The sequence below is a fragment of the Salmo salar genome, chromosome 19 (genome assembly GCF_965601325.2).
Source record: "Salmo salar chromosome 19, fSalSal1, whole genome shotgun sequence".
Classification (NCBI taxonomy): Eukaryota; Metazoa; Chordata; class Actinopteri; order Salmoniformes; family Salmonidae; genus Salmo; species Salmo salar.
The window spans coordinates 43,828,148-43,856,052 of NC_138309.1; the positions used below are offsets into that span (position 1 = coordinate 43,828,148).

The 27,905-nt window shown below is 43.2% G+C and overlaps 1 protein-coding gene and 1 long non-coding RNA gene across 5 annotated transcripts; one reads left to right on the forward strand and one right to left on the reverse strand.

Annotated features, from left to right (window-relative positions):
- Positions 1-198: 198 nt before the first annotated feature.
- On the forward strand, positions 199-25,247 carry nolc1 (nucleolar and coiled-body phosphoprotein 1). 4 transcript variants are annotated; one of them, XM_014157980.3, is made up of 15 exons: positions 199-357; positions 937-995; positions 1,214-1,368; positions 4,005-4,084; positions 4,864-4,978; positions 10,500-10,633; positions 11,268-11,385; positions 12,607-12,720; positions 12,903-12,998; positions 13,850-14,566; positions 18,815-19,561; positions 19,707-20,222; positions 20,623-20,750; positions 22,823-22,903; positions 23,739-25,247. In XM_014157980.3, exons 1-15 carry the CDS (start codon positions 247-249, stop codon positions 23,895-23,897), a joined length of 3,330 nt encoding a protein of 1,109 aa, XP_014013455.3. In that variant the 5' UTR covers positions 199-246; the 3' UTR covers positions 23,898-25,247. The 4 variants fall into 4 exon arrangements, with proteins under 4 accessions (XP_014013455.3, XP_014013458.3, XP_014013457.3 ...); XM_014157983.3 differs by having other exon boundaries at positions 22,843-22,903; XM_014157982.3 differs by having other exon boundaries at positions 19,710-20,222.
- LOC106578813 (uncharacterized) lies at positions 6,098-9,692 on the reverse strand. The gene is made up of 2 exons (XR_006760711.2): positions 6,786-9,692; positions 6,098-6,647 (listed from the first exon to the last, which is right to left on the reverse strand). It is a non-coding gene; the product is annotated as an uncharacterized LOC106578813 (long non-coding RNA).
- Positions 25,248-27,905: the final 2,658 nt, after the last annotated feature.

The following is a 27,905-nucleotide window of genomic DNA, read 5'->3' on the forward strand; positions in this document are numbered from 1 at the left end:
TTAAAACATTTTACGTAAGAATATCTTCATACAATACATAATAAACGCAAGTAGGACATTGTTTAAAGCTATGTCCATTAATATGACTAGTTTTGAGTACTAAATGATTATCGGTCTCAAACTAAAGATCTTTGAGTTTTACAGATATGCTTTTCTGTTTTTTTTTTTGTGACGTTTTATCGCGCGACAGCGTTTCGCCGCGCATGCGATTTCGGCGATTTTCTTCCACACGAGCCTCTGGTGAAAATGGCGGAGCAAAGTTCCGTGCCGAGTGATCTTTACAAACATGTATATTCATTTCTACTGGAGAACAAGTTTACCAAGGCTGCCCAACACTTCATCAAACAAGCTAAAGTGGTAAGTGACATATTCCCTATTCCGTTTAGTAGCTGTTGACAATGTTGTGGTGTACTGCTCGGCTAGCTAGGTGAGTTAGCCTGGATACGCAGGAGGTACACGCCGTGCCGAGAGAACACGTGTGACTCCAACCCACCAATAATTATATTTTATTTTTATTAGAATACCCATTAAATATGTTAGGTTACATATTCAACTTGTAGGATGTTTTGCTTCTTCAACTGCCATCAACTAGATAGCTTAGCAAGTTAAACGTTGAACGATTTGAATAAAATGTCTGTCTGGCTAGCCAGCAGGCTAAGAAATACCGTGTGTGTACCCTATAACTAACTAGCTAACTAGATTAACATGTCAGGCATATTCTTGTTTATTGGGAAATGGTTATTGCTGTTGGAACATTGATACATAATCAAAAACTTTACTCGTTCAAATAATACTCTTCAATATGTGTTTCATGTACTTGTTTGTAGGTAAAACATTGTTCGGAGAAAAAAATTGTTACATGTAATATCTCATGATGGCTATAAACCTGCAAAGAGAATAAAATGGCTGATGTGAATGATTCTTCCTTTGCAACAGCCACCCCAGGATGAAAAAGAAACTGCTGGTCTTCTTGACATCTTTAACTTCTGGGTAAAGTAAGTACACGCTTGTCAGTAACTTGAATGTATTGTCACCCAACAACGTGGTTGGCGAGAATGACTTGACGTGTATATTTTCAATCCAACCTCATCTTCCCAGAGCCCTTGTCTATGACTGTGGGGATAAACCATTAAGTGCACATACCAACAGTTAACATTTTCTTAAAATTATTTTTGAATGCCTCTCACTGCTCTGTTTGCCATTCCTTTCTCAGGTCTCCCGAAGCTAAGAAACGCAAGGCGCTGCCCATCGGTCCAGAAAACAGTGACAGTCCGTCTGCTAAGAAGGCAAAGACTGCAGAGAGCTCCAGTGAGGAGTCAAGCAGTGATGATGAGGAAGCTGCGGTAGCTGCCAAGGCTGCACCCACAGGTACGCACTCATCTGTCCTTTTAATATATGCCATTTAGCAGAGACTTCAAAAGCAACAGTAGTGTGTGCATACATTTTTGTATGGGTAGCCCCAGCGGTAATCAAACCCTTGGCTTTGCAAGCACCATGCTCTACCAACTGAGCCACACTGCTGAATTGAGTTATACTGGCTTGGCCTGGAACAATGATGGAAAGGACAATGCAAGAGAGAATACCCGAGCCAGCACATTATGGTCCGGTTTAGCCCTATAGTGTAATATCTGAGCCAGCACATTATGGTCCGGTTTAGCCCTATAGTGTAATATCTGAGCCAGCACATTATGGTCCGGTTTAGCCCTATAGTGTAATATCTGAGCCAGCACATTATGGTCCGGTTTAGCCCTATAGTGTAATATCTGAGCCAGCACATTATGGTCCGGTTTAGCCCTATAGTGTAATATCTGAGCCAGCACATTATGGTCCGGTTTAGCCCTATAGTGTAATATCTGAGCCAGCACATTATGGTCCGGTTTAGCCCTATAGTGTAATATCTGAGCCAGCACATTATGGTCCGGTTTAGCCCTATAGTGTAATATCCGAGCCAGCACATTATGGTCCGGTTTAGCCCTATAGTGTAATATCTGAGCCAGCACATTATGGTCCGGTTTAGCCCTATAGTGTAATATCTGAGCCAGCACATTATGGTCCGGTTTGGTCCTATAGTGTAATATCTGAGCCAGCACATTATGGTCCGGTTTAGCCCTATAGTGTAATATCTGAGCCAGCACATTATGGTCCGGTTTGGTCCTATAGTGTAATATCTGAGCCAGCACATTATGGTCTGGTTTAGCCCTATAGTGTAATATCTGAGCCAGCACATTATGGTCCGGTTTGGTCCTATAGTGTAATATCTGAGCCAGCACATTATGGTCTGGTTTAGCCCTATAGTGTAATATCTGAGCCAGCACATTATGGTCCGGTTTGGTCCTATAGTGTAATATCTGAGCCAGCACATTATGGTCTGGTTTAGCCCTATAGTGTAATATCTGAGCCAGCACATTATGGTCCGGTTTGGTCCTATAGTGTAATATCTGAGCCAGCACATTATGGTCCGGTTTGGTCCTATAGTGTAATATCTGAGCCAGCACATTATGGTCTGGTTTAGCCCTATAGTGTAATATCTGAGCCAGCACATTATGGTCCGGTTTGGTCCTATAGTGTAATATCTGAGCCAGAACGTTATGGTCCAGGTTGGTCCTATAGTGTAATATCTGAGCCAGCACATTATGGTCCAGGTTGGTCCTATAGTGTAATATCTGAGCCAGAACGTTATGGTCCGGTTTGGTCCTATAGTGTAATATCTGAGCCAGAACGTTATGGTCCAGGTTGGTCCTATAGTGTAATATCTGAGCCAGAACGTTATGGTCCAGGTTGGTCCTATAGTGTAATATCTGAGCCAGAACGTTATGGTCCAGGTTGGTCCTATAGTGTAATATCTGAGCCAGAACGTTATGGTCCAGGTTGGTCCTATAGTGTAATATCTGAGCCAGCACGTTATGGTCCAGGTTGGTCCTATAGTGTAATATCTGAGCCAGAACGTTATGGTCCAGGTTGGTCCTATAGTGTAATATCTGAGCCAGAACGTTATGGTCCAGGTTGGTCCTATAGTGTAATATCTGAGCCAGAACGTTATGGTCCAGGTTGGCCCTATAGTGTAATATCTGAGCCAGAACGTTATGGTCCAGGTTGGTCCTATAGTGTAATATCTGAGCCAGAACGTTATGGTCCAGGTTGGCCCTATAGTGTAATATCTGAGCCAGAACGTTATGGTCCAGGTTGGTCCTATAGTGTAATATCTGAGCCAGAACGTTATGGTCCAGGTTGGTCCTATAGTGTAATATCTGAGCCAGAACGTTATGGTCCAGGTTGGCCCTATAGTGTAATACCTGAGCAAGAACATTTCAGTTGAGTACATTGTTGTACAACTGACTAGGTATCCCCCTCTCTCCCCTTTACTTCTTCTGAGCCGTGTCTTTGCAGCAGTTCGACCATGAAGTCCCGATTCACGCCTTCTCCTCTGAACAGTGGCTGTTGAGATGTCTGTGATTTGAACTCTGAAGCATTTATTTGGGCTGCAATTTCTGAGGCTGGTAACTCTAGTGAATTTATCGTCTGCAGCAGAGATAACTCTGTTTTTTCCTTTCCTGTGGCGGTCCTCATGAGAGCCAGTTTCATCATAGTACTTGATGGTTTTTGCATCTGCACTCGAAGAAACGTTCAAAGTTCTTGACATTTTCCGGATTGACTGGCCTTCATGTCTTAAATTAATGATGGACTGTCGTTTCTCTTTGCTTATTTGAGCTGTTTTTGGCATAATATGTACTTGGTATTTTAGCAAATAGGGCTATCTTCTGCTATCACGAAAAGGTGGATTCGGAGATATGTAAACAGCATATTGGGTAGATTTTCGCATCCACAAAGAGAGTTGAAGCGGGAAGCTCAACTTCTCTGCTGTTTTGGTACCCTGGCTACAACGTTGTGAAGTGAACTCGTGCACAGGTGCTGTTAGAGCAAAGTCTCAATATCTGCGGTGTTGCTCGTGGCAACGTCATTTTGCTGATTGTACCTTTAACGGTTTCTTGATGTGTTTTTGTTAGCAGCCAAGGCTCCACGCCCTGCTAAATCAGATTCCAGCAGCAGTGATGATTCCAGTGACGAGGAGGAGGCTGTAGCAAAGGTACATGAGCTATGTTTTACAATTCATCTTCTGTTTTATTATGTTAAAATCCCTAACCATATGATCTATGGTCAGGTCCAGAACAAATTCAAGGGAACGTACAGTGTTATACAGAGCCATGAGTGCATGGACCTCCCTTCCATCTTATGTAGTGAACAGCAAACCTGGTTTATAAAAGCAACACATCACGGCATAACGCCTCTTCCCCCCCATGTGACCTACTGGTTGTGTGTATGTACTGACATGTGACCTACTGGTTGTGTGTATGTACTGACATGTGACCTACTGGTTGTGTGTATGTACTGACATGTGACCTACTGGTTGTGTGTATGTACTGACATGTGACCTACTGGTTGTGTGTATGTACTGACATGTGACCTACTGGTTGTGTGTATGTACTGACATGTGACCTACTGGTTGTGTGTATGTACTGACGTATGTGGAACTGATAGATACACACATAATCTACATGTTAATGTTTTTAAATGTATGTAAACTGTAAACGTCTATTGTCTGTCTTTTTCGTTATGTGTAGAACCCCAGTAAGATTAGCTGTCGCCATTGTTGTCAGCTAATGGGGATCCTAATAAAATAAAATATCAATGTTGTTGATTTGCTATAATGGCTGACCATAGGCTCTAACAGAGCAATGTGGGGGACTTGGTGAAGATTCTGCATGTCCTGATGAAGGCATCTTGCTGTTGAGACGTTGGTTATGTTATAAAGAAGGTGTGGGGTAGGTCTGTTCTTTTAAATCTGTTCCTCTTCTCTGCTAACAGAAACCTGCAGCAGCCAAAGCCCCAGTGAAGACCCCTGTGGTGTCAGCAGTCAGGAAAAAGGACTCCAGCTCCAGCAGTGAGTCATCTGAAGATGAGGCCAAAGCTCCTGCAGCTAGTAAGTACATTTTAACCTTCTGGAATGAACAGGAAGGCCCGCACACTGAATATGTTCCCATTTGCCACCTTTACTGACAACGTTTTGATCCAGAAGGATCTCCGTCAGATTACTTTCTAGTGTCTTTAGCCCAGCACCCATGTTTTTTTAAGCATGTGCGTATGACCTCAAACGTTTCTACATTTAACCTGTGTTCAACCATGAAGTCCCTTGAGACATGGAATGTCTTTAGACGGAGACCTGACCAAGACAATCGCTTTACGACCATGCACACATGATCCCATATTTGAATACTACAGACGAAGAACCATATGTGACAATTTTTCCATTTTAAGATAATCAGTTATTTTTATATTATTAATTGTGTGTACCACATTAGGTGTTTTATGGTTGACAAATAATTCACCATACTCATATCTTCCAACAACAATTGATATTTTTTTGTTATTTCAAAAAATACTTTTTTTATTGCCGTTTTAATTTTTAGAATGTGGAAGAACAGTATATCTCCAGTGATGATTTCAGTTTGTGGAAGAACAGTATATGTGACATTTTGCATGACACTTGTAAGATGTCCTTTTTTAACACCTGATATGATGTTTTAAGTACTTTCAAGTGCAGATGCCCTTCATGTAAATAACTTAAATGCAATATGTAGTTAATTCATTTAATGGAGGTTCATTTAAAGGTGGTCTATCAACTTTAGCACTGATGACTTTTCTTAAAAGTTGAGTCATGAAATCTTAGTCTCATTTAAAATGAAGCCCTCAATGTGAACATACCATAGAATAACTACAAAAATAGAATTCAATCAAAAGAAGCACAACTTCTACATATCAAATATGGATCAATGTCATGTGCCAATATGCAGGTCCCTAAGGTCAATATTACAAAACGTTCAGAAACCCATTCTCTTTGCGTTTAACACTATGATCAGCAAGTTTTGAATTGCGTTAAACCCATGCTAAAGGCAAGAAATGTCCTGTACTGAGGTGACAGCAGTAAATAAGTATTAACTGCTTAGAGTTGATGCTAAATGTGGTGACAGAGAGACGTACTGTGTATTGTAATGAATAACAAAAGGGAATCAAGATCAAATGAATACTCACATACTGTATGTGATGACTTGTTTGTTTTTAATTAATTCAGATTTAAAAAAGGTTCAAATGATCACACACAAAATCATTCTCAACAGAACACATTGTACATAACATTTTCTACACTAGGAACAACATCTTAAAATTAAATTAATTCAATATATTGTGCTGGTTGAAATCATACACAAATTGATTCACATAGAAAATTCCTACAATAGGGGTGACATGTTTTCTGAAATGTATTCAGATTCAACATACTATACAGGTTCAGGGGATCATAAACTCACAGAAAAAACGGTTAATTATGTAGCTTGGTTTAACATCAAATTATTCACTCTGCAGTGATTTATAAAAAGAGCGTGCAGCAGCTGGCAAGTAGTTGAGCATGGTCATCAGATCTTGGTACTTGTTTTTTTTGATGGGCAGAGGACTCTCATATGCTCTAGGGTAGTGGCTTGCAAAATAGGGAGGTTGAGGTGTAGCTCCTTGTTTTGGTTTGGAGATCAGCCACGATTTCCATCCCTCAAATAGACTGTGGCTCTGTCTGGCGTACAGATTCCAAGGATCCTCAACTGAAATTACAACAGAAACATTTTAAGTTCCTGACATCAATAAACAACTTTCACAGTCAAGCACTAGGATATTTTATTGTTAGAACAACATGTTGCATGTTGATGATGAATGTTAGTAAACTATTCTCTGTGCAATACCTGTGATATACTGTCATCGGATCTTAGAATGAGCCAATGTTTGCGATCGATTCCTTTCCCAATACCTGTGACTTTTAACCACCTCACTGAGGTGATCTGTAGTCCAGCTGGTCGCTTGAGGACAGAATCTGGAAGGTGCCTGAAGTCTTCACATTGCATCCTCATCACCTTGAATGGTTTTGCTGGTTGTGCTTCAAGTATCATCTTTGAAACATCATCAGGTGTATGAAGGACTGACACCTTGCACCTCTTCTCAATGGTGGCAAAAGATCGATCACAAGGAGAAAAGAATGACCAGAGACCATGAACTTCTGTTCAACTTGGGTAAAGTAACCCATAGAGATGAGCATCGACATCAGATTGAGCATCCGCCAGTTGTTATTCTGCCCACAGCATCTGTCACTGAAGATGATCAACTTGCGCACCTCTGGTTTGGGGAGTGGCGTGAATTTTGTCTTCACCCACTTCAATATGCAGCTTGCTACCTCAATGGAACCTCGGTGTGCAATCCCCTCATGCCAAACACACATGTATGCAGGATCTTCTTTTCCAAGTTCCTGGATGCAAAGGTTAAAATTTGACAGCTGCCGCTGGTAGTAGACATTGGAGTGGGTCAGATTAGGGGTGTACATCACCCCCTGTAGATCCACAGAAATGACATGGCAGTCAGCATTGGCTTTAGCCCACTCAGTGTCACTTTGAAGCTGTGTGTAGGCCTTTTCGGCTTTTCGATGGTGCAACTCACTTTCAACTGCAATCTTCCTCTTCTCCTCTTCAGATGTTGCTGCTGACATCTTAGTGAAGAATGCGTCACATTTGCCACAGGTGTCACTCCTGGGTTGGCCGAAATTGAGACTGCTGTTTGAAAATGTCCCTATAAACCCAGAATTTTGCAGATGATGTGGTATTCTTCTCTTTGTAGAGTCGGTACATTCGCAACAAATTCAGATCAGGGCTGAGGTATTCTCTGTGTACATCCCCCTTCATCCGAGAGTAGTGGTTCTGGGTTCTTGGGAAAGATAAAATGTGCTCCTTGATGCCCTCTTTCACTGTAGCATGTATCCGATGTGGCCTGTAAGGAGACAACAAGATGTTGTTGAACTTGTATTCTCTCAATGGTCTAGGGACCTGCCTTAGAGTGCAACTGTGTCGCTATAACCGGGGTACAAATCCCGGTCACGCCATTGCCGTTTGTGGCCGGGGGGTCCTGTAGGGCGGCGAGAATTAGGCCAGTGCCGTCCGGTGGGAGGGGGAAGGTAATCGGCACTCAGTCCTCAATGCTCAGGTTGTAGTTGGACAGCTTAATTACCATCATTTTGTTTAAAAGTAATAAACATTTTTATATTTTTGTTTCAGAATTCGCTATTCATCCATTCGATACTCTATGTTAATGTTTAGAAGATTGTTTAGAGCACTGCTATAGTGAAATAATCCAGGCTGGAATCCATAGCGCATTACCTATTGCTATGCTTCACTCTTCCATCTTCTAAAGGAGACCTAGCCTCAGTAGCCTGATCTGGAGACCCTGCAACCTCACCTGCCTCAGCTTGAACTCCTAACTTTTCCTGAACAACCTGACCAAAACAATTACATTTCAATTAGCAGGTTCTAAAAAAACGAGTACAAAGAATACAATATGTTTGTAATTGATATTCATATAGACATTAATTCATATTTTCACTTGCCTGAAGACGGCTGTTGGTTAGCTGGAACACAGACATGAAAGTGACCTTGCACACATTCAATCTCTGGCCTGCTTGCTGTACATGGTATTTGAAGGTTTGTTTCCGTCGTTTGTTCTCCTTTGTATCCTCAGGTTTACGTCTCCGTTTCACCTCATGCTGCAATAAAAATTGACAATGATAAATTCAGAATTTAATATACTGTAGCACATTCAGGGTATTGCTTGATCAGGACCTCCATCTTTCACACACTCCCAACCTATACACAGAATGAGTTTGTGTTGCACCATTGTGTAACACTGCACTTTTAGAGTTAACGTTAATGTACGTATCATTACTGTCAAAGTTAAACTATGCAAGTGTTCAATATAGCTATTATAATAATAATAGGAGTTTTGTCCTATTTCTAACCTGTTCTAAGCCGGAGAGAATCAACGCTTGTTGTTTCTCGTATGGGACAGTGTAGAAAGTGTTGAACAGATGCAGCTTGCGCTCATCAGTCAACTTTCCACAATCCTTTCTGCACGTAGTGGAACACGCTCTTCCCTGCAGGATACAGTGTAACGTTACATATAACTAGCTAGCTACTGTAGCCATGTCGAATCATCCGGTGGATGGACAAAAAGTAGCTAGCTATGTTTCTTCTATAATCTAGCAATAACATTTGTAACGATAATGTATAAGTTAGTAGCCAACGAACTTTAGCTAATATGTTTTCTCTATAGTTACAAATTAGACAACCCAGAACATACATGTTAGTTACTGTACTCAATAGCTAGCTAGCTAGATTGTTTGATATACGGTTCTTCCACATACCTCTTTTGGACAGCTTTTCCCAGTTTTTTCTCGACCCTTACGATTTGTATAGGGTTTTCCCGCATCCCGTAAGATCTTCCTTTGCCTGTCTTTCCATTCTTTTAGTTTAGTTTTACGTTTCTTTCCCACATTTCGGCGATTTTCATCAGCAACAGAAAAGTTGTGCGCTTGTCCGTCCATTCTGAGTGGTGCACATAAACGGTTATTCCACGAGAGCCTATCTTTAAATTTAAAAATATTGTTAATTAGCGTGTGGAAAGCTTGTGAAACCGGTTCACTATAGAAAAAGGGTGTCCAATAACGATTTTTCATGTATATCTCTTTTTTTTTTTAAATGTCACATATATGGTTCTTCGTCTGTAGGATTCATTTGTATAAGCTTGGTTTCCCTCATTGTGTAGTTGCTTCTTGGATGTTACTTGTTTTGTGTGGCGTCTTGCTGACTGTCCTTCTTGTGTGGCGTCTTGCTGACTGTCCTCCTTGTGTGGCGTCTTGCTGACTGTTCTTCTTGTGTGGCGTCTTGCTGACTGTTCTTCTTGTGTGGCGTCTTGCTGACTGTCCTTCTTGTGTGGCGTCTTGCTGACTGTCCTTCTTGTGTGGCGTCTTGCTGACTGTCCTTCTTGTGTGGCGTCTTGCTGACTGTCCTTCTTGTGTGGCGTCTTGCTGACTGTTCTTCTTGTGTGGCGTCTTGCTGACTGTCCTTCTTGTGTGGCGTCTTGCTGACTGTCCTTCTTGTGTGGCGTCTTGCTGACTGTCCTTCTTGTGTGGCGTCTTGCTGACTGTTCTTGTGTGGCGTCTTGCTGACTGTCCTTCTTGTGTGGCGTCTTGCTGACTGTCCTTCTTGTGTGGCGTCTTGCTGACTGTCCTTCTTGTGTGGCGTCTTGCTGACTGTCCTTCTTGTGTGGCGTCTTGCTGACTGTCCTTCTTGTGTGGCGTCTTGCTGACTGTTCTTCTTGTGTGGCGTCTTGCTGACTGTCCTTCTTGTGTGGCGTCTTGCTGACTGTCCTTCTTGTGTGGCGTCTTGCTGACTGTCCTTCTTGTGTGGCGTCTTGCTGACTGTCCTTCTTGTGTGGCGTCTTGCTGACTGTCCTTCTTGTGTGGCGTCTTGCTGACTGTCCTTCTTGTGTGGCGTCTTGCTGACTGTCCTTCTTGTGTGGCGTCTTGCTGACTGTTCTTCTTGTGTGGCGTCTTGCTGACTGTCCTTCTTGCTCTGTAGAACGAAAGGCTCCTGCCGCGACCCCTAAGGTAGGAAAGGCTGCAGCCGTGACCCCTAAGGCAGCAGCTCAGAAGAAGACTGCGAGCAGCAGCAGTAGTGAGGACAGCTCCAGTGAAGACGAGGCGCCCACTAAGGTACTGAAACTGATCCACAACACACAACCTCTCACCGGGGGTGTATTCAAAAAGCCTCTCAGTGGAGGAGAGCTGATCTAGGATCAGTTTTGCCTTTTAGATCGTAACGACTAAAGGTCGGTTGACAGAAGGGGCCTGATCCTAAATCAGTAGTCCCATTCTGAGACTATTTGTAAATATGTGCCCAGGACTCACAGGACAGGCGTCCACGTTACCATGGGAGCTGTGTTGTCAGTGACAGTCTCCCTTCCTAGGCGTGGTACAGTATCTTCTTGATCTGACAAACCAGTCTTGTGTGCCACGGTCATACGATGCAGGAATGGAAGAAGGAACATTGGCTATATATTGTGGAGTAAATGTGTTTTTTTGGGGGGGGGGGGGGGGGGGAGAAATGAAAAGACTCAGTCAACGTAAAACTAAGCCATTACACATCTTCATGAAAAATCTACAATGTACACATTAGAACAACAATACCAAGGCACTCTTCATATTTGGTGGGATTTTTAAAATGTCTTGTCTTAGCACGTCCTCGAGGATAATTAAAACCACATGAACAGCAGCAATATCTTCAGACTGTGTCTACAATGTAGTTAGTGATGCCTTTACCTCCTAGACTGACTGTCTGTCCCAACAGACCCCGGTGAAACCCCATGGCCTCGTCAAGACCCCTCCAGCTAAGGCCGCCGAGTCCAGCAGTGACGACTCTTCGTCAGATGAAGAGGAGGCCTCTCCCAGCAACAAGACAAAATCAGGTGTGGTTGTCTAGTAGTACACCAGGCGTATGTTCATCATAATACCTTACCAGGTGTTTCTGGGTATATTAGCATCTTATCTATGCCTGTGTTAACTCTGAGGGGAGTGATCCCATAACCACCTACCGTAAATTCCGGACTATAAGCCGCAACTTTTTTCCCACGCTTTGAACCTCGCGGCTTAAACAATGACGCGGCTAATATATGGATTTTTCCCGCTTTCAATTTTTTTCTCCTCCAAAAAAACACATTCTCTGACGTGCTCAGTTTTTTGGCGGCATGAAGCTTTCATTAGGCCAATGAAATTGCCGAACGGGTTAAGGTCAAACAGTGACGAGAGCGACAATGAAAACGATCCAATATCGGATGAAGCAATTCTGAGGCTATTCAACTCCGACACCGAAGGAGATGACTTCAGTGGTTTCAGTGCACATGAGGAGGAAGATGGTGACCAATGACTTTCTTGGTAGGCTACTGTTTACTGCAAATAAAAATGTTTTTGTTACAAGCCGTGTTTCGTTAAAGCCTATTTATTTTTGTTACAAGCCGTGTTTCGTTAAAGCCTATTTATTTTTGTTACAAGCTGTGTTTCGTTAAAGCCTATTTATTTTTTGTTACAAGCCGTGTTTCGTTAAAGCCTATTTATTTTTTGTTACAAGCCGTGTTTCGTTAAAGCCTATTTATTTTTTGTTACAAGCCGTGTTTCGTTAAAGCCTATTTATTTTTGTTACAAGCCGTGTTTCGTTAAAGCCTATTTATTTTTGTTACAAGCCGTGTTTCGTTAAAGCCTATTTATTTTTTTTACAAGCTGTTTCGTTAAAGCCTATTTATTTTTGTTACAAGCCATGTTTCGTTAAAGCCTATTTATTTTTGTTACAAGCCGTGTTTCGTTAAAGCCTGTGTAAAGTTCATTTGTTTCAATGTACCGGTAGGCACCTGCGGCTTATAAACGTGCGGCTTATTTATGTTCAAAATAATACTTTTTTTTAAATTCAATGGGTGCGGCTTATATTCAGGTGCGCTCAATAGTCCGGAAATTACGGTATATAGATCTGATAGGTTTAGGTAATCTGATGTGCTGATTGGATTCTTGGCCATATTGCTTCCACCTATCCAGTCCTCATATCTACAGGAGTGTCTGAGGGTCAATTTAGAATTCAATGTGATTAGTAGAGGCTGATGCCCCTTTGTCTGTCTGTCTGTCTGTCTCTGTGTCTGTAGGTGCTTACAGGGCTGTCCCACCCTCTGCTGCAGCTAAGACCCCTGCTGCTAAGGACAGTAGTTCCTCAGACAGCAGTGATGATGAGGAGGAGGAGAAGAAGAAGAAAGTGCCAAGTAACAAACTACTGTTTATTTTCCCAAGTGATACCGCTACTTAGGTGCCGGTTTCCTGGACATAGGTTATTTTAAGACTAAACTCAAATGAAGTGTTTTGTAGTCCAAGACCAGCTACATCAGTCTGGGGAAACCGTCCCTGAGTGCTATCTCGGTATCTGACGCCTTGTTATTCTCCTCAGCTAAAGCAGTCCCAGTCAAAACCACCCCGGCCAAGACTGTGACACCCAAAGCTTCTGCAGCTGCTAAGAAGGCAGAGTCCAGCTCTGAGAGCACAGGTAGGTTCTGGACCTAGCTTTTAAAGGCAATAGATTATATCTGTTGTAGATCTTGGTTCTTAAGGTTCTAGACTAGAGCAATGGTAAACACGACACGTTGTATATCTTCAGACAGGTGAAAGGGAAAATTGAAGAATTAGGTTGCTGTTCAACGTTCTGATTTGTTTACATCCTTCAAACTAAAAGTCCCAATATGATAGATCACTATACCTTCGTATTTCGGTAGAAAGGTATATTTTATATGAATTTGATAGAAGTCGGGTTGGGAAAAGTGACGTAAAGAGAGGACCACTACACTAGCAGGAGGGAAGCCACTGTCCACACAAAACGGTGAAGACCCACATCCTGAGGTCTATTGTTTTAACAACAACATATTTTGGCACTCTGAATAAAACCAACTTATCGTTTGACCATATCCTGTGATTTCTTTATTCTCTATCAGCTAAAACATTATTTTATCACTTACGCAAACACGCAGCCTTTTAACATAGCATCTTTTCCACTGCTGCTGGATTACCTTTACTAGCTAACCACTAGCAGCCGTGAAACACTTCACTTACTAGCAGTTCAGCACATTTCTTTTACTGTGAAAACAAGATCTACCTTTACCAGCATAGTAGACATTGAACGTCTATAACCAAACTGGTTAAAACTCTGTTGTTGGCTGATGATAGCTATAGCTAGCCACATGCTAACATGAGTGATACTACTAGATTTGTGGAAATATATTGCGCAACCGGTCCTTTTTTTAAAATGACGAGCCACTATTCCAACTGTTTTTTACCTGAGTTGAGGTGTTTTGATTTTAAAGTGGAACTGAACAGTTTCATTGATTCTCTTGTTCCTCTTAGACTCCAGCTCTGAAGAAGAAGAAGCAGCAAAGAAGCCAGCAGCAAAGGCTACCCCGGCTAAGGCTACCCCGGCTAAGGCTACCCCGGCTAAGGCTACCCCGGCTAAGGCTACCCCGGCTAAGGCTACCCCGGCTAAGGCTACCCCGGCTAAGGCTACCCCGGCTAAGGCTACCCCGGCTAAGGCTACGCCGGCTAAGGCTACCCCGGCAGAAGACTCCGACTCCAGCTCTGAGGATGAAGAAGAGGCTAAGAAGCCAGTAGTAATAAGGGTTAAGTCCACAGCTGTCAAAATAACGGTTACCCCTGCCAAGGAAGACTCTTCCTCAGACTCCAGCTCGGAGGAGGAGGAGGGTTCGAAGACTGTGAAAGTAGCGCCAGCCACAGCAGCAGTAACGGTGGCAGAGGTAAAGGAGCAGGGGGCCAAGACTGTGACTGTAGCGGGGGCCAAGGCTACTGTGAAGGTGGTGGAAGACGGCTCCTCTTCCTCGAGCTCCGAGGATGACGAAGAGGGGACAGTGAAAGTAGCACCAGCTAAGGCGACTCCTACCGTGACCCGAGGCAAGGCTGCTGAATCCTCCTCGGACTCTGACTCAAGCTCAGAAGATGAGGAAGAGGCTAAAAAGCCAGCAGCCAAGGTGACCCCAGCCAAGGTGACCCCAGCCAAGGTGACCCCAGCCAAGGTGACCCCAGCCAAGAAATCAGACCCTTCCAGCTCTGGTAAGACAGATTTAATACAATAGGCTGTAAGATGGACTGAGTCATTTTACAATGCGTCCCAGATCTGTTTGTGCAGTCTTGCCAATTCATCTGTCACAGTGAATGAGTTGGCAAGAGGCCACAAACAGATCAAACAGATCTGTGACTCGGGTTAGAGACAAATTTACTTTTTTACTATTATACACGGGTTATGTTACCAAAAACGTTAAACAATCCAGTAAATTGCGACTTTCTCGCCGGTTGGACCCCTCTGTGGCCATAAGCAAACCGGCAAACACTCATCCTGAGGTGGCGCACCTAGTGGCCGTGGACTTTAAGGCAGGGAAACTGAAATCTGTTTTACCTCATTTCTATTAGCATGTTATATGTGCAACCAGAGGGAAAAAAAACTGAAGACCACCTTTACAGAGACATATACAAAGCTCTCCCTCGCCCTCCATGTGGCAAATTTGACCATAGTTCTATCCTCCTGATTCCGGCTTACAAGCAACAATTAAAGCAGGAAGCACAAGTGAATGGTTCAATAAGGAAGTGGTCAGATGACGCAGATGCTAAGCTACAGGACTGTTTTGCTAGCACAGACTGGAATATGTTCTGGGATTCCTCCAATGGCATTGAGGAGTACACCACATCAGTCATTGGCTTCATCAATAAGTGCATCGAGGACCTCGTCCCCACAGTGACCGTACGTACATTTTTAAGAATGACGAACCATCACACAGGGAAGCTTCATTACAGGACTAGGATCGGTTCGTACTATACCGGCTCCGATGGTCGTCGGACGTGGCAGGGCTTGCAAACTATTACAGACTAGAGGGAAGCACAGCCAAGAGCTGCCCAGTGACACAAGCCTACCAGACGAGCTAAATAACTTCTATGCTCGCTTTGAGGCAAGTAACACTGAAACATGCATGAGAGTACCAGCTGTTTCGGATGACTGTGATCACGCTCTCCGTAGCCGATGTAAGACCTTTAAACAAGTCAACATTCACAAGTCCGCCGGGTCAGACAGATTACCAGGACGTGGACTCTGAGCATGCGTTGACCAACTGGCAAGAGGTCGATCGATTCATCGGAATGGCCGATTTGAATTAGGGCCGATTTCAAGTTTTCATAATGGTTAATCGGCATTTTTGGACACCGATTATGGCCGATTACATTGCACTCCACGAGGAGACTTCGTGGCAGGCTGACTACCTGTTATGCGAGTGCAGCAAGGAGCCAAGGTAAGTTGCTAGCTAGCATTGAACTTATCTTATAATAAACAATCTTAACATAATCACTAGCTAACAACACATGGTTGATATTACTAGTTTATCTAGCTTGTCCTGCGTTGCATATAATCGATGCAGTGCCTGTTAATTTCTCATTGAATCACAGCGTACTTCGCCAAACAGGTGATTTAACAAGTGCATTCGAAAAAAGCATTGTCGTTGCACCAATGTGTACCTAACCATAAACATTAATGCCTTTCTTAAAATCAATACACAAGTATATATTTTTAAACCTGCATATTTAGTTAATATTGCCTGCTACCATGAATTTCTTTTAACTCGGGAAATTGAGTCACTTCTCTTGCGTTCTGTGCAAGCAGAGTCAGGGTATATGCAGCAGTTTGGCTCGTTGCGAACACCATTTCTTCCTAACAAAGACCGTAATTAATTTGCCAGATTTTTACATAATTATGACGTGACATTGAAGGTTGTGCAATGTAACAGCAATATTTAGACTTATGGATGCCACCCGTTAGATAAAATACGGAACGGTTCCGTATTTCACAGAAAGAATAAACGTTTTGTTTTCGAAATGATAGTTTCCGGATTTGGCCATATTAATGACCTAAGGCTCGTATTTCTGTGTGTTATGTTATAATTAAGTCTATGATTTGATAGAGCAGTCTGACTGAGCGGTGGTAGGCAGCAGCAGGCCCGTAAGCATTCATTCAAACAGCACTTTCGTGAATTTGCCAGCAGCTCTTTGCTGTGCTTCAAGCATTGCACTGTTTATGACTTCAAGCCCATGAACTCCCGAGATTAGGCTGGCAATACTAAAGTACCTATTAGAACATCCAATAGTCACAGGTGTATGAAATACCAATGGTATAGAGAGAAATAGTCCTATAATAACTAAAATCTAAAACTTCTTACCTGGGAATATTGAAGACTCGTGTTAAAAGGAACCACCAGCTTTCATATGTTCTCATGTTCTGAGCAAGGGACTTAAACGTTAGCTTTTTTACATGGCACATACTGCACTTTTACTTTCTTCTCCAACACTTTGTTTTTGCATTATTTAAACCAAATTGAACATGTTTCATTATTAATTTGAGACTAAATTGATTTTATTGATGTGTTAAGTTAAAAGTGTTTATTGTTCATTCAATATTGTTGTAATTGTCATTATTACAAATATATATATATATATATATATATATATATATTAAAATCGGCCAATTAATCGGCATAGGTTTTGTTTTCGTCCTCCAATAATCGGTATCGGCGTTGAAAAATCGTAATCAGTCGACCTCTAGTCTGTAATACCAACATGTTTCAAGCAGACCACCATAGTCCCTGTGCCCAAGAACACGAAGTTAACCTGCCTAAATGACTACCGACCCGTAGCGCTCACATCTGTAGCCATGAAGTGCTTTGAAGGGCTGGTAATGGCTCACATCAACACCATTATCCCAGAAACCCTAGACCCACTCCAATTTGCATACCGCCCCAACAGATCCACAGGTTTCATCTCTATTGCACTCCACACTGCCCTTTCACACGTGGACAAAAGGAACACCTATGTGAGAGTGCTATTCATTGACTACAGCTCAGTGTTAAACACCATAGTGCCCTCAAAGCTCATTACTAAGCTTAGGACCCTGGGACTAAACACCTGCCCCTGCAACTGGGTCCTGGACTTCCTGACGGGCCGCCCCCAGGAGGCAAGGGTAGGGAACAACACATCTGCCACGCTGATCCTCAACACGGGGGCCCCTCAGGGGTACGTGCTCAGTCCCCTCCTGTACTCCCTGTTCACTCATGACTGCATGGCCAGGCACGACTCCAACACCAAGTTTGCCGATGACACAACAGTAGTAGGCCTGATCAACGATGAGACAGCCTATAGGGAGGTCTGAGACCTGGTCATGTGGTGCCAGGACAACATCTTCCTCAACGTGATCAAGACAAAGGAGATTGTGGACTACAGGAAAAGGAGGGCCGAGAACGCCCCCATTCTCATCGACGGGGCTGTAGTGGAGCAGGTTGAGAACTTCAAGTTCCTTGGCGTCCACATCACCAACAAACTAAGATGGTCCAAGCACACCAAGATAGTAGTGAATAGGGCACAACAAAGCCTATTCCCCCTCAGGAAACTGAAAAGATTTGGCATGGGTCCTCAGATCCTCAACAAGTTCTACAGCTGCACCATCAAGAGCATCCTGACTTGTTGCATCACTGCCTGATATGGAAACTGCTCGGCATCCGACCGCAAGGCATTACTGAGCGTAGTGCGTACGGCCCAGTACATCACTTGGGCCAAGCTTCCTGCCATCCAGGACCTCTATACCAGGTGGTGTCAGAGGAAGGCCCTAAATTGTCAGACTCCAGCCACCCTAGTCATAGACTGTTCTCTCTGTTACCGCATTGCAAGCGGTACCGGAGCACCAAGTCGAGGGCGAAAAGGCTTCTAAACAGCTTCTACTCCAAAGCCATAAGACTCCACAACAGCTAATCAAAGGGCTTTCCAATGCCCTCTTTTACACTGCTGCTACTCTGTTTTATAATCTATGCATAGTCACTAACTTTACCTACATGTACATATTACCTCAACTAACCGGTGTTAGCAGTTGATGTTATTATTCAATAACAGAGACACCAAAGCAAATCAGGGGGAGAAAAAATGTATTTATTTGAAAGGACAAATCATAGATATGCTGGGAGGTTATAGATGTCCCTGTCCTCAGTTTTGCTTCTGTTCTCAGTCTGCACCAGTTGAATACATTTCAGTCTGACACCAGATAAAGCTGTCTTGTTAAGAAATATTTTTCTGCTCTTTGTTGGGCGCTGAATAATTTTTTCGGATTAAATATTTTCCCCCCTTGTCCACAGAAAAAACACAGTTAAGTGTTACATAGCACTAGGGAGTGGGGGATTAGAATTTATGTCTTGGCTTAGACTGTCAAACAAACTCACATTATTTAACTGAATATACCATTTAAAATGCTGTATTGTTCGCACCTGTGTCCTGTAGACTCTGACAGCAGTTCTGAGGACGAGACACCAGCTAAACCTGCTGCAGCTGCCCCCAAGGCCCCAGCCAAGGCTGCTACAGAAAACAGCTCGGATTCAGAATCTTCTTCTGAAGATGACGAACCCTCAGCTAAGAAGGCTACCCCAGCCTCTGTTGCTAAACCAGCCTCCAAACCAGCCACTCCGGTTACTAAAGCAGCTGCAGCGGAGAGCAGCTCGGACTCCGACTCTTCTTCTGAAGATGACGAACCCCCAGCTAAGAAGGCTACCACATCCTCTGTTCCTAAATCAGCTTCCAAACCAGCCATCCTGGTTACTAAAGCAGCCGAGAGCAGTTCAGACTCCGACTCTAGCTCAGATGAGGATGAGGCCATAGCTAACAAGGCTACCTCTAAACCAGCCACCCCAGTGGTGACTAAATCAGCCTCTAAACCAGCCACCCCAGTGGTGACTAAATCAGCCCCAGCCAAGGCAGCAGCCGAGAGCAGCTCCGATTCAGACAGCTCGGACTCGGAGGACCAGGCTGCTGCTGCCAAGAAGACCACCACAAAACCTGCAGCCAAGCGTCCTGCCGTCAAGACGCCGGCTAAAGCTGCAGAGTCGTCATCGTCCGAGGAGAGTAGCTCTGAGGAAGAAGAGGCCAGTAAAAAGGCTGTGAAACCCGCTGCCACCCCCAAGACCAACGCAGCAGCCAGACCTAAAGCCAAGGAGGACAGCAGCTCTTCAGATGACTCCAGTGATGAAGAGGGTAAGAAGATTCACACATTCTCTCTCATACTTGTGTAGGCTTATTTTTTGTTGTCTCTTTTTCATATTTTGAGTTCGCTTGTGATTTAAGCATTCCATTGTGTTTTTATACATATGACAACTAAATTGAACTTTGAACCTTGCAGCAGCGCCCAAACCAGCAGCAGTGAAGGCTGAAACCCCAGCCTCAGCTAAAAAGGCAGCCGAAAGCAGCTCAGACTCTTCCGACAGTTCCGACTCGGAGGTGGAGACAGAGACCGCCAAGACGACGCCCGCTAAGCCTGCTCTGACCAATGGAAAGCCAGCTACACCCAAAGCAACCACCTCTGCAGTCAAGGCAACAAAACCAACCAAGGCTGCCGAGTCTTCCTCTTCCGAGGAGAGTAGCTCTGAGGAAGAGGCCAGTAAAAAGGCTGTGAAACCCACTGCCACCCCCAAGACCACCCCAGCAGCCAGACCTAAAACCACCCCTGCTGCCACCCCCAAGACCACCCCAGCAGCCAGACCTAAAACCACCCCTGCTGCCACCCCCAAGACCACCCCAGCAGCCAGACCTAAAACCAAGGAGGCCAGCAGCTCATCAGATGACTCTTCTTCTTCTGAAGAAGAAGAAGAGGCGGCGGTGAAAGCACCAGCAGCAGTCACCACTCCCATCGCTAACGGTGAGTGTTGAACGCCACTAAAAAGGTACAGTCTGGAACCTGGGGAACTGTTCAATGGTCATTTTAAATTCATGATCTTTACCCATTTGATTCTTGACAATTATAGCTTTTAAATGCCTCATAAGCCTTAGCACTCAACACAATACAGTTGTACTATCTTAATGGCCTACATATTGGAGCCATTCACCAAGAGAAGGAAAAATGGCCCATGTTTTGTAGCAAGGCTAATTATCACGCTACAATTCAATTACTTAAAGTCATCCTTATTTGAATTGTTTCCATTGTTTTATAGTTGTATTGCCCTTTTTTAAATTGGTTATTGGGTTAGTTTAAATTCTTATAACCAGATAGATTGACAAGAAGGATATTTTCTCATTATCCCTCTTCTCTCCCTCCACAGGCACTGTAAACGGTAAGAGAAAAAGGGATGGAGAAGCCTCAGAGGATGAGGAAGAATTAACGACACCTAAAAATAAGAAGGCAGCAACAACAACAACACCACAGACGTTCCCTAAAGTCTCTAAGAAGGTGAGAACAGAAGAGACTAGCAGGCGCTTGGCTTGTATAACTATTTAATACTTATCATTTGTTGGTTTGGTTCAGAGTATTTGTTGTATATGGTAAATCAACTTTAACACGGTGTCAGACTATTAGTATACAGAAATAGATGTTGCATTTCTGTACCACAGAGAAACTTTTCTGGCATATACAGTGCCTTCGGAAAGTATTCAGACCCCTTGACTACTTCCACATTTTGTTACATTACAGCCCTATTCTAAAATTGATTTAAACTGGGTTTTTCCCTCGTCAATCTACCTCATAACGATAAAGCAAAAACAGGTTTGGACATATTTGCTCATTTAGATAAAGAAATTAAAAACAAATTATACATAAGTATTTTTCTCTGCAGATCCTATCAAGCTCTGTCAGGTTGGATGGGAGCCTTGCTGCGCAGCTATTTTCAGGTTTATCCAGAGATATGCTTGACCACTCCTGCGTTGTCTTGGCTGTGTGCTGACAGATGGCGCTGAAGGAGATGGCTGCCATTTTACAGGCTCCTAACCAATTGTGCTATTGTGTTTAAGCGTTATTTGTAACTTATTTTGTACGTAATGTTTCTGTCTCTTATGACGGAAAAGAGCTTCTAGATATCAGGACATCGATTACTCACCTCGTACTGGATGAAGATTATTTTTCTTAAATGAGTCAGACGAAGAATTTGCTTCAGACACCCGACATGGGCCTAATCCCTGTCCTTCTCACGAAGAAGAGACTGAGATATCGGGAACGTAGGTCGGGGTGCCTTGAGTAATCCCCCTCTACCATCAGTCTTTTTAGCTAACGTGCAATCATTGGATAACAAAATGGATGAGCTCCGCTCAAGACTATTGTTAGCAGTTGATGTTATTATTCAGTAACACAGACCCCAAAGCAAATCAGAGGGAGGTAAATAGGTTTATTCAAAGAGAACAAATCATGCGGGGAGGTAGATGTTCATGCTCCCCTGTCCTCAGTGATTCTCTCCACAGAACAAAGGAACAGGATATAGTTTATAACCCAGCCCTAGCCTGAGTGACCCATTAGAATTCCTTGCAATAAAACTGGGCCAATGGCCAAATAACAAGTATCCTATTTCAGGCTTGATCCCTGGACAAATTCCTGCCATGTATCTGACCCAGTGATCAATAATTTCCTATTACAGAAAAAAAAAACGTTCCATTGATCATTAAATCTAGGCCTTAGGTCCTCTGCGTTGTGTTTATCTTCAAAATATTCTTACACTATCCTACCAACGGGACATTAAAAACTGTAATATCTTATATTTCACCGAGTCGTGGCTGATCGACGACATTAAGAACATACAGCTGGCGGGTTATAGACGCTATCGGCAGGACAGAACAGCAGCCTCTGGTAAGACACGGGGCAGGGGCCTATGCATTTATGTAAACAGCTGGTCCACGATATCTAAGGAAGTCTCAAAGTTTTGTATCACATGATAAGCTGTAGACCACACAGTCGGTACCCCCTGTATATAGTCTCCACATTGACTCTGTACCGTAACACCCTGTATATAGCCTCCACATTGACTCTGTACCGTAACACCCTGTATATAGTCTCCACATTGACTCTGTACCGTAACACCCTGTATATAGTCTCCACATTGACTCTGTACCGTAACACCCTGTATATAGTCTCCACATTGACTCTGTACCGTAACACCCTGTATATAGCCTCCACATTGACTCTGTACCGTAACACCCTGTATATAGTCTCCACATTGACTCTGTACCGGTACCCCCTGTATATAGCCTCCACATTGACTCTGTACCGTAACACCCTGTATATAGTCTCCACATTGACTCTGTACCGGTACACATTTTAATCCATTTTAGAATAAGGCTGTAACGTAACAAGTCAAGGGGTCTGAATACTTTCCAGAGGCACTGTATACGTGTCAGGTAGATGTGTTTATTGGGGTCTATACAGAACTGAGGTGCATTGTGGAACTAACTGGTCTGTGTCATTGTGGCGCATTGTGTCAAATATGGACTAAACTTGACTCCTAAATTCCCTGTTTGACCCATCTGTCCCTCCTAAAGATCAATGTACCTTTTCGTAGAATAAGAGAGGAGGAAATTGATGTGGATAACCGACTGGCTGACAACTCCTTCGACGCCAAGGTGAGAACTACCCTCCCCTCGCTGTGTACTATAGAAATTAAAGTGGGGCCAGCTCAAACGTGATTGTTGCAATTTGTATAATTATTTCCTTTAACACATCTTACTAGAACACACATTACGGCTCTGTGTACTAAGTCCTTCATTTAAACACCGTTACTGTTCTGTGTACTAAGGCCTTCATTTAAACACCGTTACTGTTCTGTGTACTAAGTCCTTCATTTAAACACCGTTACTGTTCTGTGTACTAAGTCCTTCATTTAAACACCGTTACTGTTCTGTGTACTAAGTCCTTCATTTAAACACCGTTACTGTTCTGTGTGTAGAAACATTGATATTTATTCACTCAAGTGCAGGGCCTTTTTTAAATGTTTTATCTCTAACAAGTCATTTCTGGGTATTGATTTAAATACCTTACTGTGATTGGTTAAAATTTTAAATGGTCAAAAAGAAACACAAACTGCTTCTTAGCAAAGAGCGATTTTCCCCCAATCACGAATTTAGCTGGGAGGGGAAAACGAGTTATTGTCAGAGCTTTGGAACGGTCTTTCTTATTGGTCTATTAACGGTACGCCTTGTGATGACAAACGCCATCCTACCAAAACAGGATGAAATTTCAGGACATCTTTTCAAACAACACTAAAAGGGCATTATCATTTCACTGTATTATTCCAACCTTAGGTAAAAAAAAATATTTTATCGTTCACCACCAATTTCCAGTGCTTGATCCTAAAACTGTAGGGTAGTTATGAATGGACAGTCGTCAACCCTTCAGCCAGGGATGTGATCATGTCATTATTGGCTAGACGGGTTCTGACTGTCTCTCTGTTTTCCTCAGCGCGGGTCGGATGGAGACTGGGGCCAGAGGGCCAATGACGTGCTCCGCTTCACCAAGGGAAAGTCCTTCCGCCACGAGAAGACCAAGAAGAAGAGGGGTAGCTACTGCGGAGGAGCCATCTCCCAGTCCGTCAACTCCATCAAGTTCGACAGCGATTGAGAACCTAGTCATTGTTTGTCACTACCCCTCTTTCTCCTCCTCTCGACCCAGGACTATCTGAGAACCAGGACGGTCTGACCTCCCCCTCAGCTGCAACCTGACTGAGCTGAAGATCGTGAACTAGAGCTGAGACTGCTGCACTCATAACTGCCTGGTGATTTTTAGTTTGTGCGTCTGTGTTAAACCAGTCCTTTAAAATGCACATTTCTTAATGGTGGAATGACGGTGTAGAAGTGGAGACTAGCTTTCCTTGAAATGGCACCCTATTGCTATGTAGTGCACTACGTAGGAAATAGGGTGCCATTTAGGACACCGGCAAGGCTGCAGGGGAGGTGTCTTGACTGTCTCCCTGTGCCTTCAGGATGGCTCAAAGGATTCATGTACAACACATAGCCACCAGGTGGCAGTAGTAAGCTACCAATTCAGTTAAATATCAATTTAGATTTCTTGCTTGCTTTTTCTCTCAGCCCCTTAATCTGTTGCTTGTTGTGATTATTGTTAGCCTGGATCTTACACCTTCTGTCCAGTGATTTCTTTTTTTTCAGTCGTAAATGTTAATTCTGTTGTTTCTTGTATATTGCAGTTTGCATTGTCAGACTCATTGCGGGGAAGGGGTTATTCGTTTTGATTTGTGTTGGGAAAATGACTGTTTTGTATGGAACATGCAGACCTGTGGTTTGTTTGATCGTTGAATGAAATGTTCTTTAGTTTCTCTTTGGTATGATTATTATGGTGTGAATCTTTCGTAGTGGGTGCGTTCCAGGCTGACTACATTGCAGTGGCCTACCAGATCTCACGCCTGAATAAGGATTCAACCACTGCAATGTAGTCTGTTTGGAACATACCCGTTTTCTTCTCCTGCAGTATCATGTAGGGCCGTCACGGTTTAGATTTTGTAGGTTTTATGTCAGTATTTAAGTTTTTAGCCTGGGAGTATCAGGGATCATCCAACTGTCATTACAAGCGGCAGTCTAAAAAAATTACTTCCTGGGTCATGTTCAGTAGGCTATACTGAAAGAAAACATTTTGAAACGGAAAACGGTAAACTCAGTTTCTAAATAAAGTAATTCTGTTGTGCCTACTGTTACATCTGAAATGGCATCCCTTTCACTACTGGTTGTAAGTAGTGTACTGTAGGGAATACGCTGCCCTTTCAGATGTGAAGTTGATTCCTGCTGAAGTGAAACTGCCAGCCTATTGGTTCATTGGCTGCTGAGGTTTAGCAGCCAACCCCAAGTTGTTTTAACTTTGTGAATTTTCAATTTCCTGTTTCTATTCCTATAAACCCCCTTAGTCTTATTTTCTTATTGAGTATTATTATTACTTGAATAAAATACTTAGTTGTTTCAATCTCTCCTTCCTCCCTCCACACTGAAAAGATGTATTTTCCTTTGACTTATTAATTTAGGAGTTTCAGCAACTCCTGGAGGACAAAGGAATTAAATAAAAAATACATTCAAAAAAACTTAATGTTAAATAGAACCAACATGTAAATAACCCAGAAGGCCAAACATATTTTTTTTAACATTTGATTTACTTAACGTTGTCCTCTAAGTTACTGAATCTCTTTTCTACTGCAGTTTCCTACTCAATTCATGCACTTTGGTTCAAGAGGAACAAGGTAGTGAGCCCTTTGCATACTTTTGACTAGGTCCCAGGGAGGCAAACATTACTTCCCTTTTTAGCATACATTTATTTAACTAGGCAAGTCAGTTAAGAACAAATTCTTATTTTCAACGACGGCCAAGGAACAGTGGGTTAACTGCCTTGTTCAGGGACAGAATGAAAGATTTTTACCTTGTCAGCTCGGGGATTCGATCTAGCAACCTTGGTCCAATGCTCTAACCACTAGGCTACCTGCCGCCCAAAGTGTATTGGTTGGATACACAGTTTAGCTGGATGTTCTAACCGGTGCGGCCAAATGCGTGTTCGTAGCTCCCGACTGCACTAGAATGTTAAACAGTCGAGAATACAAAATCAAATATTAGAACATTTACAATCATATAACCCTGAGTCAATATTCCAAATAGCAGTATGCGTATGAATATATTAGGAATGACGTGCAGCAAAATGCAGTATGTCGTGTGGGTAGTATATAGAAAGATATTTACAGTAGTAGATAGAGGAATGGCATAAAGTGCGTGCAGTATGTCTCTAATACAGTGCATTTGGAAAGTATTCAGACCCCTTGACCTTTTCCACATTTTGTTACATTACAGCCCTATTCTAAAATGGGATGATGTCGTTTCCCCCCCCCCCCCCCCCTTCAGTCTACACACACTACCCCAGAATGACAAAGCAAAAGCAGTTTTTTTTTTTTAGAAATGTTTGCAAATGTATAAATAAAAATAAAAACGAATATTCAGGCCCTTTACTCAGTACTTTGTTGATGGACTTTTGGCAGCGATTACAGCCTTGAATCTTCTTTGGTATGACACTACAAGTTTGGCACACCTGGGGTGTTTCTCCTATTCTTCTCTGCAGATCCTCTAAAGCTCTGTCAGGTTGGACGGGGAGCGTCGCTGCACAGCTATTTTCAGGTCTGTCTAGAGATATTCGATTGGGTTCAAGTCTGGGCCACTCAAGGACATTCAGAGACTTGTCTTGAAGCCACTCCTGTGTTGTCTTAGCTGTGTGCTTAGGGTTGTTGTCCTGTTGGAAGATAAACCTTCGCCCCAGTCAGGTCCTGAGTGCTCTGGAGCAGGTTTTCACCATGGAGCTCTGTACTTTGCGCCGTTCATCTTTCCCTCGATCCTGATGAGTCTCCCAGTCCCTGCCGCTGAAAAACATCCCCACAGCATGATGCTGCCACCACCATGCTTCACCGTAGGGATGATGCCAGGTTTCCTCCAGACGTGATGCTTGGCATTCAGGCCAAAGAGTTCAATCTTGGTTTCATCAGACCAGAGAATCTTGTTTCTCATGGTCAAGAGTCCTTTTAGGTGCCTTTTGGCTAACTCCAAGCGGGCTGTCGTGCCTTTTACAGAGGTCTGGCCACTCTACCATAAATGTCTGATTTTGTGGTGTGCTGTAGAGATGGTTGTCCTTTTTGGAAGCTTCTCCCAGAAAGGAACTCTAGAGCTCTGTCAGAGTGACCATCGGGTTCTTGGTCACCTCCCTGACCAAGGCATTTCTCCCCCGATTGCTGAGTTTGACGGGTGACCAGCTCTAGGAAGTCTTGGTGGTTCCAAACTTCTTCCATTTTAAGAATGATGGAGGCCACTGTGTTCTTGGGGACCTTCAATGCTGCAGACATTTTTTTGGTACCCTTCCCCAGATCTGTGCCTCGACACAATCGTCTCGGAGCTCTACGGACATTTCCTTCGACCTCATGGCTTGGTTTTTTTGTTCTGACATGCACGTTTTTCTTCTATGGCATATCGATCATACAATTTAATGTGCATCCCGCCACCGACTATGCGGGATTGAAACGACAGGATTTCTCAAAAAAAACTGAACTACAAAAAATAAATCAAAGCACTTACGTTAAAAATAAAACCGATCTGATCCCTACACAGGCTCAAGGGGAACCTGGGAGGGCTGGGGTCTTCCGGCGCCAGTACCTCTTGCAAGTCTAAAGATGTAAAATCCTTGAGTCCCAAAAACTTTTATGCTGCAGCCAAAATTAATGTCCAGTTCCTTACACTTCTTTTAGACTCTTGTGTTCAGTTTATAACTGTGGCAATGAACACAACAATCCATCCAGGATCATGATCCCCGCCACAATTGCAACACCGTCGTCCTTCTACACACCGTTCTTCAGTATACGCTGTTCATCTACACACACTTGAAAATAGACCAAATCCTTTACAGTTCTTAGACTGCAGTGGTTTGAGGACGAAAGCTCTTACATGCCATTTTAGGTATTTGCCCTTGTATCAAAAACCAGGACCAACAGATCTTTTCCTCCATTCACCCAGCGGGTCAGAGGCCGGGCACCAACCACACCAGGTATTCAACCTGAACGTCCGTCGTCATCCCTGAGATGACTCCTTTGACGGGTACTCT